This window comes from Dermacentor silvarum, chromosome 7 (assembly GCF_013339745.2).
Source record: "Dermacentor silvarum isolate Dsil-2018 chromosome 7, BIME_Dsil_1.4, whole genome shotgun sequence".
Lineage (NCBI taxonomy): Eukaryota > Metazoa > Arthropoda > Arachnida > Ixodida > Ixodidae > Dermacentor > Dermacentor silvarum.
Window position 1 is genome coordinate 57,391,501 of NC_051160.1, and position 18,515 is coordinate 57,410,015.

At 45.7% G+C, this 18,515-nt stretch overlaps 1 protein-coding gene across 2 annotated transcripts; it reads left to right on the top strand.

Annotated features, from left to right (window-relative positions):
• The first annotated feature begins 260 nt into the window (after positions 1–260).
• Positions 261–12,820, top strand: LOC119458069 (kelch domain-containing protein 2). Of its 2 annotated transcripts, none has more exons than XM_037719871.2 (10): positions 261–556; positions 1,032–1,102; positions 2,691–2,912; positions 3,663–3,756; positions 4,501–4,569; positions 6,822–6,961; positions 8,849–8,961; positions 10,764–10,924; positions 11,234–11,280; positions 12,575–12,820. In XM_037719871.2, the coding sequence occupies exons 1-10, from the start codon at positions 404–406 to the stop codon at positions 12,705–12,707; spliced, it is 1,203 nt and encodes a 400-aa protein (XP_037575799.1). In that variant the 5' UTR covers positions 261–403; the 3' UTR covers positions 12,708–12,820. The 2 variants fall into 2 exon arrangements, with proteins under 2 accessions (XP_037575799.1, XP_037575800.1); XM_037719872.2 differs by having other exon boundaries at positions 262–499.
• Positions 12,821–18,515: the final 5,695 nt, after the last annotated feature.

Below are 18,515 nucleotides of genomic sequence, written 5' to 3' on the forward strand. Positions count from 1 at the left end.
CACCCCGCTTTGTGCAGTCAATTCAACAAATAAGTGCTTCTCAAGAGATTTAATTACTCTTACAAAGCACAAAATTAAGAGGACGCGTAAATATAAATGAAATAAAACGGAACCCCATTGCACGAAATTTATTTCAGAAGATATTATATGACGTGTAAATATTAGTGGATGACCAAAACTAAACACTTTCTTTTAGCATTGCATGTAGCATTGCAAGTCGCGTCAGTCTAGTTAGTGCGCTAGCGGCCAACACGAGTCGATCAGAGCCCGGCCAACAGAAGTTACCAGTTCCATCGAGCGGAAAAGGAACGTCTCCAGAGCTTCAGCCTGCGTGTCGTGCGGAGATAGAAGTATCGTCTTCAAATGCGAGCGTCGCACACATTACCAGTGCGCGACAAGCAGCATGAGCAACGCAGAGAGCGCTACCAAACCGCTCCAGAGGACAGGGCACGTCGCCACTTCGTACAAGAACGGCGTGCTCGTCTGGGGAGGTTACCGGGTAGGTTCGTCAGAGGAGGACCATTTGCGACGCCGGCGATTCCCGCAGCAGGCGGCGGTTCGTGTTTATTTGTTTTGGTACGATGCGTGCATATTAATAGCCGTCGCTGTGCGCGCATGTTTTGCTTTTGGTCATCCAGCAGCTCGCGTCACTGCGCTTCGAAAGTGCAGCGATGCTGCGCGATGTGGACACAGCTGCTTCTGACAGCGTTACGAAGCCCGCTTAACCGCACATCGTGTTTAAACTTGCCGTCGAACGTCTTCACGAAACCTTGAACGACACGGGTATGTGTAGTGAAGCTGCCGTAACGATCCGCTCATGCATGGTTTCGGCGCTACCTGCAGTTTGCTCGCGGTTAGATGTGTGCATCGTGGTTTAACTATAGAACTACGTAACAATGATCGCGCTTTGACAAATTGCACTTAAGCTTGCACAACTTAGACGACGTTGCGCTCGCGCGTCGCGTGCACTCTGTTGCGTACACTTCACGCGGGAAGGAGCGCTTACAGTTTGTGTTTGCAAACCATCGCAGGAGACGGAGCGATCGACGAGGTACCTGCCCGGCAATGAGCTCTGGTTCTACGATACTTTCCTCGAGAGATGGTAAGAGCGTTGAACTTTTTTTAGTGGTCTCAGCATGGCGCCTGGCATGTCTGTCGCGAACTTTGCGTGGGACGTTACGTACGCTCGCATGATGCAATACGAATTGGTGGTGTGTGCCATGGGCCACGAATTATTGCCAGTGATACCCGCAATCGAGCGTGTTGCAACATTGCCGGCAACGAGAAAAGGGGACAGTTTCGAAAACGCGGCCATCTCGGGCTGTCAGCTATTCTTGGCACGGGCCGGCGTCTCGCGAAACAAAACTGCACATCTGCGAGTCAGCCGCGCGAGCAGCCATGTGGTTGCTTCTTTTGGCAATGTGCCAACGACTCCCCCGCTTTGATGTACTCGTGTGTGCCGTTTCTTTATCACCTCAATCACGATGAAAGCATTAAGGGGTTTTACGTCGTTTGTCTTTTTTTCCGCTCGACGACGGTGAGATAGCGAAACGAAGGCAGCAGGCGTCTCGCCGAATCCGAAACTGCCCGAGCGCGTGAGACAGTATGCTGGCTTCACGGCAACGCTTCTGTGTCGTACTAGGAAGCACGGCAAATGATACTTATTGCTCGTGTTGTGCAGGAAACACGCGTTGTTCCATGAAGGCAATACGTATACTGGACAGGCGAAACGAATCAAGTGAAGCGTCTTCATAAGGTGTGTTGGCGCAAAGCAAATCAGGAAGCTGGTTGACTCGTTTTAGTTTGCATATATGCAGGTAAAATTGTTTCCATAAACTTTGCGTGCTTGACAGCTTACAACATTATTTTCGAATCGAGGTTTGCTTGTCGCGACTACCCTCGTTTTTGTCACGTCCGCTGCATGCTGGTGAAAGCACTAATGATAAAACCCAAGTTGCGGGGATAGTAGGGTTTAGCTGAATATTTTAAAATGACCCCTTAGCACTCAAATATGCGTTGTTAACCCTTTCTGGACGGAAGACGAGCTGAGTTCGTCAAGCATGCACTTGAAAAACAGACGGACGAGCCTAACAAGTCCAGCGCTGTTTTACTTCTCATGCAGCCCTCAAGACAACTTGTGCTTGTCCTCTGCTCTGTGGTTATTCTGAACAATACCACATGGCATAAGGTGCCTATTGAAGACATAAGTTGTGAACCAAGACTTTTTGTTGTTGCATCACCAGCTGCCTATTTCAACAGGGCATTCTCCATGGGATGAGTGAACGCTTCAAGATAGTGTGATGAAGAAAACATGAAGGTTCAGAGAGTCCAGTTTTGAGTGAGAGCGAGTTTGAGTGAGAGCGATACAGTGTTGTGTGGAAACATGTAAGTAAGAAAACTAAAAAACATGCTGTGAAACCAACCTGTGTGTAGTGAAGCCCACCTTCGATACAGTTAAAAAATATTTTTCTGATAAGCTTTGCCACTCTGACCCAAAATTTTTAACAGAATCGTTCGCTTGGGGGAAGAAAAATATTCCGTTTTTATGCAAGTTTATTTCATTTTTTCTGGTTGTGTGACAATTACTAATGCTGCCAAGAGTTACTTTCTTCGTCTACCTTCAAACATAATTTGAACCAAGTTGCGACAATTACACTTTTACTACATTTTGTAACACGTACCTAACACAGGACCCTACGCACCCTGACTGGTGATGTCCCACCAGGCACGTCGGGTGCGGTGGCCCGAGTGCTGGGGGACACGATGTACCTGTTTGGTGGATTCCACGCCGACCGCAACACCAACCAGCTGTACCGACTCGACCTGATCACGCTCGCGTGGGAGCTGGTGGACGCGCAGGGAAACCTTCCGATCCCTTGTGACAAGACAGCTGGTTGGACGCACCAGGACTGGTGAGACACTCGGGCAACCAGATGAGTCTTTGCCAAACTGCTTCAGTTCCTTCCATTTGTTATATTTGCCTTGACTTCTTTAAAGGATAGCTTTAAAAAATAATAAAATAAAAATCAGCAGACCAGCACTGTCTCTGGCGCTGAACTCATTTGCACTGCAACTGCAACAGTAGCAGGCTGTCATAGTTGAAACTGCCATCTTCTCAAGAACAAGATTTTTTTTTTTTATTGTGGTGCACACATAACCTTCGCCTACCACAGTACTGGCCATTGTAGCCTCTGAAATATATGCACAGACGCCACCATTCTGAGTCACTGTGGGTGCAGTAATTGCAATAACCCATGGCAAGTGCCAAAGCTCTGTGATAGCACAGTTGTTAGCTCGTCAACCTCTCAAGTGCACATTATCACAGAGCCTGTGCTGGGCCAAGTTTTGTTTTTCTTTGCTGTACGATGATGGTAAGGATGATGAGGTGGCCTGACAATGGAAAGACAACAACATTGACTTGATGATGATAGTGCAACAGAGAGAACAGACAGACACAGCGTTCAAGCTTTGAACTACTGTTGCACTTTAAAAATTGCAGTTAAAAAAGATGGCAGTAGGAAGTTGCAGGTTGAGGGGGCAGGTGTGTCGGAACCTGGAGGTTGACCTCTGTCATTCTTGTGTAGTCTTTGCGATTGCTTGGTTGTGTCTCATTCCTCCCGTTTGGCGCGAACGAGCATTGTCATCTGTCCATGCGTTTGCAGTCTGTACGTGTTTGGTGGGTTTGGCATGGCGCCACGTGCGGGAGTGCAACGGCCGCTGGACTTTGCCTACGTCCATGACATGCAAGCACCTTGGGTAAGCATTTGCTCTTTTGTAGGGTTGTTCCAATGCTCAAATAGGAATTGAATACCTCTGATCTAAATATAAGTATATTCAGTTTAAGAATTTTGTAATCAGTTACTTTGAATGTTCATACACTTATGGCCAATTATACATGTAATTACTACGAGTATTTGAGTCTACCCGCTCGGAAAAGAGGGCTAACTTGAGTTCACTACTTAAGCTCCTCACCAACCTGGAACTGTGGAGGCTTTTTGCTGTTGGTCATCTACAAGTTGTCCAAATAAATGGATTTCTGAGCACTAGCATTGGAAAGGGTAAATCCAGCCCTTTTATAATTTAAAAATTTTTGTCACACTTCTGCTTCATGCTGCTGCTTCCGTTTTGGGAAACAGAGGAAAAATTGCTTTTCATTCACATTGTTAAAGCATATATTTCTCCAATATTTAAATTTCGCTAGAAAATGTCACCCTTGTTGCGTAGCTGATTGGTCTCAGTGAGTTGAATGCCACCGATTACCCCAGGTCCTTTTCACATCTCCGTTGTGGCAATGTTTTGTGAAACAAGAGAGATAGAAGCCGAAAGAAAGGACTCTCTTTCTGCACTGTTTTTTAGGTGCTAAATTCTGCGTTTCATATCTTGTGTCAGTTTTGTTTGTAACCCACCCTGACAGGAGGCTGTTGCTCTGAGTGGTGTCCTTGGTTGCTGTCCTCTTTCTTGTGTAATTGACTGTCCGCTTTATGTTTTCATTTCATCCAGAGGGGATGGACCAACCAGTTGGTGGTGTTCAACACCCACACCAACACTTGGAACTGGCCCATGTACAAGGTTTGTAACTGAATCTGATTCCTTGGTGGGGCACTAAACAGAGAAATGTTTGGTCAGTTTAGATTGGGTGATTGCTTTTTCTGATAGCTTACACCGCATTTCTTTGGAGGTCCCGCTGACAGGTTTCTTGCCTTTGGGACTTGCACATGTAACCATCTCATTAGTTTATCCTCTCTGTGGTGGACACAAGTGAATAAAACTTGGAACTTTCAATAAAAAATAAAAAAAAGCAGAGAAAGCTAGCTCATCAAAATATGTTGCACCCAGACATGTCAGTAGGGGTGATGTCATTGTGACCTGCACCGATTTTGTGGTATTTTTGCAAATGTCATTTCTCCTTATGCAGCATGTTCTAACAAAAGTTGCTTTTGTTAGTTTGGCTCGCGTGTTGTTAAACAAAATGCAAGCCTCTTTGCCACACTCATCTTTCTGCCGCGCGCACTCCCTGTAGCATGGTGTCGTCGCATTGCCTTGAAAAAGAAATAAAAAAGACATGGGGGGTGCCGCACACACTGCACGTGCCACGCCTTTGTCATATCGCGCCTTCTCTTTCGTCTCCTTCCCACCATCTCGCCGACGTCGGAGGGGTGGAAGGGAGTCCGAAGAGGGCCATGCGGGGTGCACAACATAAAAGTGGATGTAGCGAAGTGGCTTGCTTTTCTTTTTTTTTTTTTTTGTTCCTGGATTTCGCAGTCCTTTTCTTTTCGGTGCAGACACCTAGTAGCCAGATTTGATTGTTATAGCCAATAATGTTGCATGGGAGCATTGTAGTAAGTGGTTTATTTTACCATAGAACACACACAAAAGTTCAGGATGGGTCAGCTGCTGATTGTTACATTCGAGTATTGTTAAAGCCAGTAATGCTATAAGTGGGTTGGACTGTGCTTCTTTCTGTCTGATATTTGAATGTTTGTCCCTTTTTTCGTGCAACCCGGTTATAACTGGCATCAAGTTATAGATAGTCAAGTGACGAGCGTCACTTGTCACTTGATTATTGTGTGCATGTGGTTGCCTCTCTATTTTGAGCCTTGCGAGCCAGGAAAGTAAGCTCAGCACTACGCAATACATAAAACTATCAAAGCATGCGAGCACAGATGGTGCGGAGTCTGGCTAAACAACCTTTTGACCACCTGTCACATCGTTGTCAAAGGTAACGCCAGTGAGTTCTTTTTTGTAAAAATTGAAAGAGACAAGTAGCATTTGCTTCCATGTTATAATGCAACGCAATGATCTTATTATCAGTGGTCGAGAACAAATGATACAATAATAATGAGTTATTGCTACGTCATCAGGCTAGTACTAGGATGTCCCAGTGGAGTCTCAAATCGTGTGCTTCATTTACCTAAATATTTGAATTGCAAAAAAAAAAGCTCTCTTCTCAATAATACAGAAGCCTTAGACGACTTTGAGCATTATTCTATCACTTTAGCTTGACTTAATATTCGCCTTTTGTGTCTCTTTAAAGAATCCCAGGTGGTCAAAGTTAATCCCGAGTCCCCCACTAAGGCTTGCTTCATAATCACCCTGTGGTTTAAACATATAAAACCCCAGAATTTAACTTTAATCTTAGTATTCCAGAGGTGTAAGACATCAATCTAAGCTAACTTCAAGTTCATCTCTACACCAAAAGATGCAATGAGCTCTTCCTAGGCACATTGTGAATTCTTGCAGCTTCTGTTCATGAGCTGCTTGAGACTTGCAGCTAAACTTTTTCCAACAGCCATTTACAGGTATGCTGCTGGGGACACTTATTGGTTAGCTCTGTAGGTTAATCCAGTGGGTGCTGTGATGTATGGACCTGTTGGAGTGCACTCGACAGGTTGTCTTTAGCCTCACCATGCAATGAGACGAAGAGACACACGGGTGCATTAACTTTCTCTGCATCTATGGTTATAATACCATCGTACGCTGTGGCCAGGGTCTCATGTAGTGTTGCTCGTTCTGCAAATTGATATTGTTGAAGCCTGCATTCACGTGACAATGCGATGAAAGAACACTGTCTGTGTTGTACGCGGAATGTTGTCTTTCGCTGCCTGGGACAAATCGCAGCCAACGCCACGATTGCACCTGGAGTGTCCGTATAATTGCTGCCACAATGAAAAGAGGTGCAGGGTAAGGGCTTTGTAACTGTTATTTATTGTTGGAGCGTCACATGGGACTTACACCAAACCTAACGTTTGAACGAGATATGTGCCTACATGCTTGAATGTGCAAGTTCTCCGGAGAGATAAAAGTTGCCAATTGATTTCCAGGGCCGAGCACCGGTGGCCCGAGCAGCTCATGCGGCTGCGCAAATTGACAACCTGGTCTTCGTCTTTGGTGGTCGGCACCAGCAGAGTAGGCTTAACGACATCCACCGGCTGGACCTTGATGCTATGCAGTGGAGCGGCATGTAAGTGAGCCCACAACCTTACCAACCTTGTGCTGAACGTATTATAAGGGTATGACAAAAAATAATTCTGGCCTTTTTGTATTATTAAAAGCGGAGGTGTTTAAGGCTGAGGTTGAACCGTGCCGAGCGTTGATCAGATTTGCGAAGCGCGCGCCGGCCACAGGTGGTCGGAGAGTGGTGAGGATGAGAAAGGGAGAGCGCGCGCCGAGCAGCAGGTGGGAGAAGCCAAGGAGAGGGAGATGGCGGCGTAGGAGCGGCGCGACGCTTTTCGGGGAAAGATAGTAAGAGTGGGAGGGCGGGGGGGGGGGGTCTACCGAGCAGTATAGAAGCGTGCACTGTCGGTGCAGAGCATTCCAACGTTCGGCGACGAGCAGGACGAGGACGAAGAAGCAACTGTCTCCGGAAGAAAAAGCGGCGCGGCAGGGAAGATGACGGGAAGCTGCTCAAGCATGGGCCCAACGACAACGTGCCAACCCAGAGTTCCGAGCAAGGGACGCCAAGGCTAAGCGATGGCGAAGATCCGAAGACCCCGAGTTTCGAGTGAGGGAGGCGGCCTCGCGGCAATGGTACGAAGAGACTCGTTGGGAAGTAAAAGCCAAGTTGAAGCCACCAGCTCCGCTGTTTCATCAGTCTTCGCGACGTTAAGTCAGTGAAGCTGCGCTGATTTTATTATTATTATGAAGATTTGGCAGCGTTGAAATCGGGGAATTGCTTACAAAAATCAGGTGGTATCTTCATTACATTTCTGAAATGAAGTTGTGCAGAAACCATTGACGATGATTGTCAGTGTACGCAAATAGCCTGATCGAACAAAAGAAAGAAAGGAAGAATGTTTTCCTTGCCAAGTCCGACCATTAGCCAACCACGAAAACGGTCGAAAGAGCCAAAGTAAGCTATTCACTTCAAGAATGCCAAAGGGCCTGTAGGTGAGAGCTTTTGCATGACAGCCAATTTGTATTTTTGAAACTCAAGACCCCTCGTGCAAGGCATACGTGCAACTGCCCCTTCAGATGAGCTCACTGGCTTACTTTCATCTGGTCTCTCGTGTCTCAAATTGTCGTGCCTACTAGCTTGGCAGTGAGACAGCCATGCTTCCCGAGACAAACTTTATTGGGCAAACTTGTGGCCGTTAAAGAAGCAGCAGCGGCAGCACGGTGGACAGTCATCGTCAACGGTCAATGCAGGAATGCCATGCAGATTCCAAGGCTAGTATTTATACATGATCGTGTACTATATCACCATAAACTGAAATATGAACAAGTTGGAAACGACCACTGTGTATTATTGCGTTTCTTGGTTTGTCTGCATTTCTAACCATGCATTATTTTAGGCTCCAAATAGTACGTACGGGACTTCACCATGCTATTAAGCTGACCATGGGGTGATTGTTTGTCATAACTCTAATCTAATATGGCATAACAGGCATTCTGATCAGTTTTGTTTTTTATTCGCATTTCAATCTATGCTGGTAATGCACTGCAGATTGTTTTTGGGATTTCATGCATTCGATGCAGTGAATGTTTCACTGCAAACAGCAAGGGACAGGTGGACAGCTGATAAGTGCATCAGCTCAGTGCAGAAACAAAACACGATAACTACTCTGTCATGGGGGCCCCCAAAAATGGATAAATGTATTGCACTGCAATATTCATTTGGGCCAGAAATCTCAGACACCCTGCTCAGTGAATACAATTCTTTTGCTCTGGGAACTACTAACATCATGAAAATGCAACATTGAGCTGATCAGTTTGCATTCAACATGCTGAACGTCACAGATGATGTGATCAGATAGACTGTGCGATCAGATAGGTTGTGCGATGCAGTAATTTGCCCATGCACTGCCTCTCTTCTCAGCCATTGGTAACGGTTGATGCATCTTTGTTGCAGGTTGGACACCATTGGTGAGAAGCCGCGTGGTCGGTCATGGCACAGTTTCACGGCCCTTCCTCCATTCCGCATCGTCCTCTATGGAGGGTTCAGCCAAACGGAGGAACCACTTTGTAAGTGGGCGTACACAAACTCTGTGTTCGGTCATGATCTGGTTTTGGTGAATGCGGTGCAGTTACATGAAAAGTTTCCTTTGGCACTACAGCAGCTTGTACAAAGCTTGACTGTCGTATGAACCAAGTAAGTGGTCACACTACCCTTTTCTGCAGAACCGCAGCCGCATTGAAACAACGCGCTGTAACTTGTTTGCCAATTGTGTCCGCGTGTTGTCGGCAGCTTTGTTTTCTATCATTTCGATGACTTGTGCGCACATTTTTATTTACAAAGATAATACAAAGCCACAATTGCAAATAGGTTGCTAGAAATAAAACTGGACTTGTCAAGTAACTGAAACTGATAGTACAACACATTCTATGGAAAGATACGAGCTTGCTCTTCTAAAATTGAGGCTGTGTAATAGGCCAGAGCTAGCCTGAGCCTGGTGTGAAAGCCATACAGACGAAAGAAAAAAAGAACTGTGAAAGCCACACAGACGAAAAAAAAAAATATAGAACTCCGGGCCTTGTTTTCACACCCAGCAAGTGAAGTTGACAGGTGTACTGGCTTTTGAAGATCAGTAATATCATTAGTAAATATTTGAGAAGCGGTGACATTTTCCTATTGAATCTTTCAAGGCGGAAGCATTCAAGGTTTCTAGTCGGAGCAGCGTGTGTAGCTGCCAACTTTTGTGATTTTATCGTAAAGTGCCTGATTTTTCGGAGCTTGTTTACGATTTACGTAATGACCCAATAATCTGACTATTTTTGGTTTGCATTTAGTTTAGACCAAAACTAATTTCAAAAGAACATGAATACAGAATGTATAGTGGCAACCAAAATTTAGACTGTCATTACATGAATGTTTCACAAATAATATTCATGAATATTTCTGTTAGCCTGCAGCGCAGATAATTCTAGCTGCTTCACTAGAGCAGTGTATGTGCTCACAGCGTCCATAGAGAAAGAAGCTCGCGAATGTTTCTAATTAAGTCAGCAGCTTGAGTAATAATGCCATTTTTAGTATTTTTCAACAAACTTAAGTACTTCTTGGCTTCAAGTGTAACACTTTTCAGGTGTGAAAGTTGGCAGGTCTGATAAACACAGCAGCTTCCTTTGGCGCCAGCATTGTGGAAGCTGCTAAGTGTGACAGCTGTTGAATAGTGAGCAGTCTTTTGTAAGGTACGAGTTTAGGCGAGTTGGTGTTCTGTGGATTAAGCGTTACAGTGTAGTGCGTCTCTTGATTCTTGTTTTGGATTCTGTTTTGTCCTGCACTTGCGCCTTTTATTTGTGGTCCTTTTTAGTTGTGGAGTATCAAAAAAGCAGATGATTTGCAGGTTGCTCACTGTGGGGGGAGGTAACAATTGTATGCAGTTGGAGTGCTTCGAAGTCAAATGGGAAACTTCGCACAGGTTAGTCGTTTAGAATGCAGCGGTGAGCCCATGGTCAGTGTGCGCACGCCAACGACTGCTGCTGAAAAGAAAAAAAGCAAGTTCCTTTTGCACCTGCATTATTCACGCCGTCAGGTGTCACGTGCATCGGAACGCTCGCGTCGTCTCTCGTCACATCTGCATAACTGCAACACTAACTTCCACCATCGCGTGTGTGTTACGCGGTGAAGCCGACCTTCAGGAGATGCTAGAACCATGCAGGGAAGACGCACATCGGAGGACGTGAGATAGATGAGCGCCCTCAATACTTAAGTGGCCATTGTCTGTTGTGATCAATATTTGACGATACTGGCAGCACATAGCAGCTAGGAGGCAGCTCTTCTGTCGAAAAGCTGCTGATCTGGTGTCAAAATTTTCTCACCATCGCAGCTGACTGCTGGCTATTTGTGGTTCCTGCCCTGACTTGGGTCCGCGTGGAGTTGCAACTTCCTCCACGGCTCTGGCACTCGGCCTGCCTCAGCTGCGAGAATGAGGTCATCGTGTTTGGTGGCTGTGCGGGGAACATCTTTCAGCGTGGCGGCATCCATGCGGTAAGCCAACAGCATGTTACTGGGCATGAAACTTTGTTCGGTCTCTGCTCACCAGTAGGCTCGGCAGTGGTGACTGGTAGTGGTGATGAGCCACATTTTTTAGAAAGTACTCGGTGTTTGCCAAGAGACATGCTAGACAGCATAGGACACTTTTAACGATAAGATTCACATTGAGCACTTTCTTGTCATTGCTCAGGTGTTAGTATAACGCCACCAGTAGCCAGCTGTTGGGTTTGTCCTATGATTTCCCTTGCTGTAGAAACAGAGATTCATGGTGTTTTAAATCCTTTTTTTTTTTTTCCCTCACAGGAAGACACGATCATCACGCTGTCCTTTTCGCCAAGAAGTCTCTATCGGTGAGTTCACATTGGTTGAGCAGCATTACAATGCTAGTAATGTGCATGTACCTTGGCGTAATATCCAGCCACAGTATAGTTTATTTGATGTCGACTTGGTGCTGGCGAATCTACTGCAGAGACTTGGCACTCGTAACTCGTGTTAGATGTTGGTAAAGTTTCGCCTGAAGTCGTGTAGGCCACAGTAGTCACGTTTCTACAAATTCGTTAGTGGAAAACTCCCAATAGCCCCGATTCTTCCAGATCAGTTCCTACACGTCGCTTCTAAAAGATTCGCTTCACAGAGTAACGTTTTGTTACCTAAACCAAGAACTAATTGTGGAAAATTCACCACTAATTTCACTTCAGCTTGACTATAGAATGCTGTACCCACCAGCCTTAAAGAATATTCTGCCATTAGTTGGTATAAATTCAAGTTGCACGCATTCTTGCAATATGTGTTGTACTCAGTCACTTGTTTTACATATCATTTTTTTTCTTTATTATGTATCTATGCTTATATTTTAATCACGTATACATCAGCTTGCTGTTCGCTGTAATAACAGTTCTTATCTTCCTGTTTGTAAGTATTAGCAGGAGGTCTTGCCCTTGCATTATTTGACTACGAGTCCTCCTCCTGTATATGTTGCGTACCTAAATGTACTCTTATGCAATCAGAATTGATTCCGATTCTGCAGGATGATATGCCGGGTGACAGTGGCTGTGACAGGCTCACCCGATCGTATAGCTCGGGACCTTAGCAAGGCCACTCAGGCTGTGCTAGATGACCGTGCGGGATTGCTACACCAATACACAAGATGTCGCAGCATGCTGCACTTCTTAATTTGCTTTGCTGTGATGAAATCCTGCATGGCTTAAGCCTTGACCAAAGTCATAGCTCCTGCAGTCACCGTTTTCACTTAACTGTAATCAACGACCCTTTTGTGGTGCAACTGCGGGAGCATGCCAAGATATTCCACCCATCCCGTTGCGGGGAGCAAAGCTTGCATTTGCGGGTCAATGTTATGCAGTGAGCATGCTGTGTGTGTGACACAGCACAACAGCAAACTCGGAGTAGAATGCGCGTGGTGTACAAGCTGCCCACGCGCATCCTGTGCTCGCTTGCGTGTCTATCTTTCACTATGGTGGCAAGCACTTTGTGTGCACACAGGGTTGTCAGCATTATGCAACAAGTTTATTGTGAGGCTCGATTGCATTTGGGGGTAGCCCCACGTAGGGATTCAGTGATTGCTTTCCGTAGGAGAAGCAGTAGTGCCGGTTTTTCTCAATTTTTTTTTTCCCCTACTGCCTGCAGGATCTGCCTGGAACAAGTTCTACGACTCAGGCATCTTCTCCAGTCACAGTGGCCGATGCTGCCTCCGTCTGTCCGAGACACGCTGTACCTCATGCACGGGAACACACAGGGCTCCAGGCTTGATGGATCATGAACAACGAGACCCACCCTTGCTCACATGAATGATGATGCAATATGAACTTGTATATAAAATTGACAGAAAGAGCTCTAATTTATAAGGCAGAGTAAAAAAGAAATTCCATCAACAATTCCATCAAGATGTCTGGTTGTGTTGTCATCAAATGCCATGAGCAGCGCTGGCTAACGCTCCAGGAGCCAGATGTAGTAATACACGTACATGAATACTCAAGAAAGTGTACAACGAGGATAGCCTCCACCATAGCTCGCACGCGTAGTGCGAAACATGTGGGTTCGGCTCCAATCGGTGGCAAGTTGTCTTTTTGTCCACTTCCTTATGTATTCCTACTAGGCGTGTGCGTATATCAATTTTTGAATATTGAATCGAATAATGATATGTACATGCATTTATTAGCAAGTTGGTGAAATTATGTTTGAACAGTTCAATTACATTGTCAATGTTAAAAAACTAGAATAGTAAGCCGTTATACTAAGACATTGTGCATTTGGCTCATGTGAACTTGGACAATTAAGTAATTACTACTAGCTGTCCTCGCCAGCCTGTCTGTGCCTTATTATACCGCATCAAATGCCCGTAAGCTCAGATGCATTTAATCCTGTGCCAGTCGTCTCTCATTGCATTTGCTGTCAAGCAATAAGCTCATAATTGGAAGTGGCGCTGCAAAAAAAAAGTGCACCCTCGCTGTCTGCAAACCCCTGCTCCTTGCTACTGAGAGGCTTGCTTTCCCGCAAGGTTCCCACGCTAAATGGTTAAGTGTGCTTTACAGGCTCAATTTCGCTAACAGTACGAAATTATCGCAAAATTCAGCACAAAATCGCTCCATTATTCTTAGATTAGATAGAAGCAAATGCTAAGAACCGTGTTTGCTCCCGCACAGCCAGCATTATATTCGATTTGATTCGAATATTTATTTTTTGAATACGAATATTAAAAATATAATATTAAATTAAATGCAAACTCTTTGAATATTTGCACACCCTTAATTCCTACATTTCACTTAAAAACCACATTTAAGTTCACCTGTGCTTTTCCTGGCCTGATATGATGGTGACTGACAAAAGTTGATCCCTCATTTCCCCTGTTTCAAGCTGCTTGTGTTTTGTGTTTAAGTTTCTCAGTAACTACAATCATCTGACAAATGGAATTTGTGCCCAGAAAAGCAACTGCACCTCAAATTTGCTGTTGAGCAGTTGAAGTTTAGCAGCAAGCTTTTAAAATTTGAGGCTTGGTGGCACAAAAGTAAGTGTAAGAAAAAAGAGACATCGTACTTTGCTAAAGTAAGTTCAAAGCTTTACCTATCTCTTCATGATCGGCGTTGTTTATATGTTCATCCATTGCAGTGCATTGGTGGCTATGCCATTCTGCTGTTGAGAACGAAGTTGTGGGTTCAATTACCAGCCACAGTGGCTGCATTTCGATGGTGGCAAAATGTCAGTACGCTCGTACTATACACAAGAGTTTGGTTCACAAGAACCCCAGGTGGTCAAAATTAATCTAGAGCTCTTCACCAAGGCATCTCTTGCAGCCCATGTTGCTTCGCGACATATTAGAGGGCCTCTGCACCATCAGCTCGAAAATTAGTTACGTAGTAGCCGATGTGTACTAGTCTGCAATGAACTCACCAGCGAAACAATTTTTAAAAATGGTGCCGTAGTAGCAAAGTTTCAGACGTTTGGCGAACGACTAGGCAGCTGCCGCAGTTTTCCCGCTCTCCTTCACTACCCTGCCCCGCAGACACTCTCGCTGACTCCGTGCAGTGTACTGAAAGCTAAGGGTCGCATCGGCACACCAGAAGCAAGGCATTGCGCGCCCCTACTCGCCCTCCGCGAGACGCCAACTGAATGGGAAGCTTCATGAAAGGTTCAGTGGCACACAGGGGGTGAGCCCCCGTTCAGTCTCGAAACACGCAGGCGGCTATCGTCATGTTGGTGTGGTAGCCCCTCGTAGACTACGAGCCATGTTTTGAGGCAACAACAACTCACCAGTTGACAGTGTTTACCCCTGGCGACGTCACCTGGAGCACCCTGATAACATCGCCACGCAGAGAATGGCCAGGAGAGGAGCACGGGATCGTTTGTTAAAATTTGTGGCATCTCTTTGGTGCGTAGTGCTGCCGCATTCGCAAAAGATTATCGTCGCAGCATTCTGTACATGACACAAGTGTCTGTTTGAAGCACGTAAAAAAAATTTGAGGCGGTTCAGGGCCCTTTAAGCCCCATAAAAATACTCGTCTTTTATGTACGTTACAACACAAAGGCCTCTCTTGGCAGTTGCAGACTGGCTGACAGTGGCTGTTGAAACCAAATAGTACCATTGAAGTCCACATGCCTAATTGGGTCCTTAATTGCGCGAGCTTGCAAAAGGAAATAGACCTTACGGGTTTCAATGATCTTTAACTTCAATGGTTATTCAATGTGCATGACTGCAGTATTACCCCTCCTTTGCATCAACAGACACCATTTATTGCCTACTAATGCTCTATTTGACGAGGTTTGCTGCATATAAAAGAAAAATTTCAATTTTACTGACTGCAAGGAGCAGATTTTTCATTTTGATGACCACATTGATAAAAATTGCAAAAAAGAAAAAAAACTTAACTCGACAACAAAGAACAGTATCGAAATTCTGTAAGCTGCACCTAAAATTTTCTCAATTAAATTCTGGGATTTTAAGTGCCAGAACCACGACCAGATTGCGAGGCATGCTGTAGTGGGGGGACTCCGGATTACTTTGCATATTACATTAAATGCTTGGTACACTAGCACTTTTGCAATCTGCCCCTAAACGGAATGCCACTGCCAGGAATTGAGCGTGCAACCTTGTGCTTAGCAGCACAACGCCATATCTGCTAAGCCACCACGACGCCATTGCTGCATTTATTGCTACACCTATTGTGACATAACGGGACAAAATTGATTAGTTATGCACCGTTCTGGAATATATCGCTATATCTGTGTAACAATTTCGCATGAGCCTGCTTCACATACTCCAAGAAATGCAGTTTACTGAATTGCGATATCTGTTTTATTGCGACTAGCAATTATATGGACACTCAAAGCGGATTTCTGCCGTCGCCGTGAGGTTCCGTATGACGTCAACAGCAATGAAATCGTCGCCGTGCACCGTATGCTGTATGTGCGAGTGAAAGCGCGTGTGGGACGCGCGCTTTCACGGGGAGCGAATGCACGGCGGAGAGCAAACGCGCATTCTGCGCCGTGCTCCCTGAAGGGCTGTAGAATTAAGCGTCTCTGTACTCGCCGGCATGGCTCAGTCAGCTAAGGCATTGCGCTGCTGAGCATGAGATCGCAGGATCGAATCCCGGCCGCGGCGAAATGCCGGGATCTCGCCTCGAGGGAGGCGAAATGCAAAAACGCCCTTGTGCTTGCGTTGTAGTGCACGTTAAAGAACCCCAGGTGGTCAAAATTACTCCGGAGCTCTCCACTACGGCATGCCTCATATTCAGAACTCGTTTTGGCACGTAAAACCCCAGAAATAAGCGTCTCTGTCCTCCTTTACAATCGCCATATATATAGAGCAAACGCGACTTCTGTCGCACGACAGGCCATGGGGGGAAGGGAGGGGAGGCGATGTTTAGCTGTGCCACCAAATGCATAATTATATAAAAACGTCGCGAGGCGAGAAGGTGGTAAAGAGTTCCGACGCTGCTCGACGAGCGTCTCATTCTCATCTCATCGATAACCGCCGAGCCGCCCCCAGAGGCACCGGCAACAGTCACCAACGCCGCGCCCGTTCGGTGCAAACGCGGGAAAAACGTCGACGGCGTCGACAATTCTGTGCATTGCTGGTGCTGCTGCATGTCCAAGTTTATACAGCTGATAAAACTACTATCCTTACTCCGTATAGCTCTCTACTAATTTGCTATTGCAATTGATGCTTCGCCTTTCGGGTGAAACTGCTAAATGTTTTGATGCAGAGTTCATACTTCAATTTTTTTTTTAACAGAATCATGGCAATTTCTGGTACACAGAAACCCTAAATCAAAATTTCACTCCCTACAGTCAGTAGAGCTCAGAACTCTCTCTTGAAGGGAACGTCTTAAAGGCAACGCTGAATTGATTTCGATTATAATCGAAATCAATTCAGCTGTTATTTTCTGTGAAATGCAGAAATGAGAGCATTTCTGTATTTCACATGTATGTATTGAACAGGGAAATTGGAGTTAAAGGCAAGGTCAAGGTAAGCCTCTTTTGAACACCTATCATTTTTTGTTCCATAGCTCATTGCATGGTCCTTGACGGTCCGAAGTTTCTCAAGCATACTGCACGTGGCATGGTGGAGCTCTTCCTCAATTTTTTTAATTTTTTTTACCATGATAGCTCTTGTAGCCTCACTCCTCTGGTCTTTTTGATGTCCACCAATGCCCTAGCTGGAATCCAAAGATCCTTTGCGAGAGAATTGCAAAGAAAGAACAATTCTCACGGTGCTGCGTGGATTCAAACTAACGACCAACAGATTGGCAGTCCAGAATTCTACCACCTCTCAAATACTGTGCCGATGCTGCAGCAGCGGAGAATACTGATCCTGGAGAGCGCAATCGTGCCAGCTGCTGCCATGATTGGCTAATGCTTGCTCAACATCCGTGTACTGGATAGAGCTGGCATTCGCACCTTGTTCTTGTTGTGGCTTCAACATGTGTTCTAGCACGTCGTCTTCCCAGTTGTGGAGGTGGTCCTACATTAAGTTTTCTCCCACATGTTGGTTGGTTGTTGTTTAGTGAAATGGCACAGGGGGATGGGCCATGAATGCAATGATGATGATTGTTTATTTAATGGCACAAACCCACTGTGCTATGTGGCACAAAGCCACGCACCGGATGGTAATGACAAATGACCGAGTGCGCCGGCTTCATCTTCTTTTAGCACTCGTTTATGTTTACTGGCAGCACTGATGTCTTGTTTTCTTCAGGATTATTGTGAGCCCTATTAATGGGGCAGCCCAAATATCAGTTTGAGAAAAGCTGAAGAAATGCAGCAGCGATAAGCTAAAGAACTGTTTTACTATCAGCGGGTGGTCGAGTCGCAATAAGTAAAAGGAGGAACCTTCACAACCCGGAGGCACAACTTCCACAAACAAACACAGTTTGCACTTCTTTTACTTCTTGAAAGAGGACTGCTCACTCGCACCTGCCAATGTTTACTCCAACAAACACCGCACGAAACCGCCCAAGGCTTACTGCACATTCTAGGTGCGTTTGATTCGCCTGCACCACCTGAACCAGTTCACGAGGTGCTGCACCCTGCCATTCGTTTCAGCGGTACAGCAATGGCGCCTTCTGAACCACACCATTCGTTTCATAAGGTGAAGGGTTGGTTTACCATTTTTCTGCACCCTCTCTATTGTCGGTGCCAACTTGGTGCAGACGTACAGGTGCGAAGCAGCAGTGCAGCAAATTGCACTGCACACATGTGCAAGCGCTTACCTCGCTTACGTGCATCTGCAGTGTCTATGCAAGCGTGGGAGTATCTGCGCCTCAGAAGCCGATCATACCAGCAATTCAGGACCTCCCAAACTTACGCACTCCGTGACAAAACATAGTGCTTGCACCGCGCCTGCACCGTGCCTGCACCGCAGAACTCGGGCTGCACAATTTCCTAGCTTCTCGCGAACCGCCGTGAACTGGTTCACAGTGGTGCAGGCGAATCAAACAGACATTCTATTTAACCTGCTATCGCGTCACTGCTTCGCGTTACAGGCAAAACATTCTTTCTGCCAAGAAATGAGGCAAAATTGCGACTTTCTTCTAAGCACGATAGCAGCCAAAATTGGCAAAACTTGACAAAA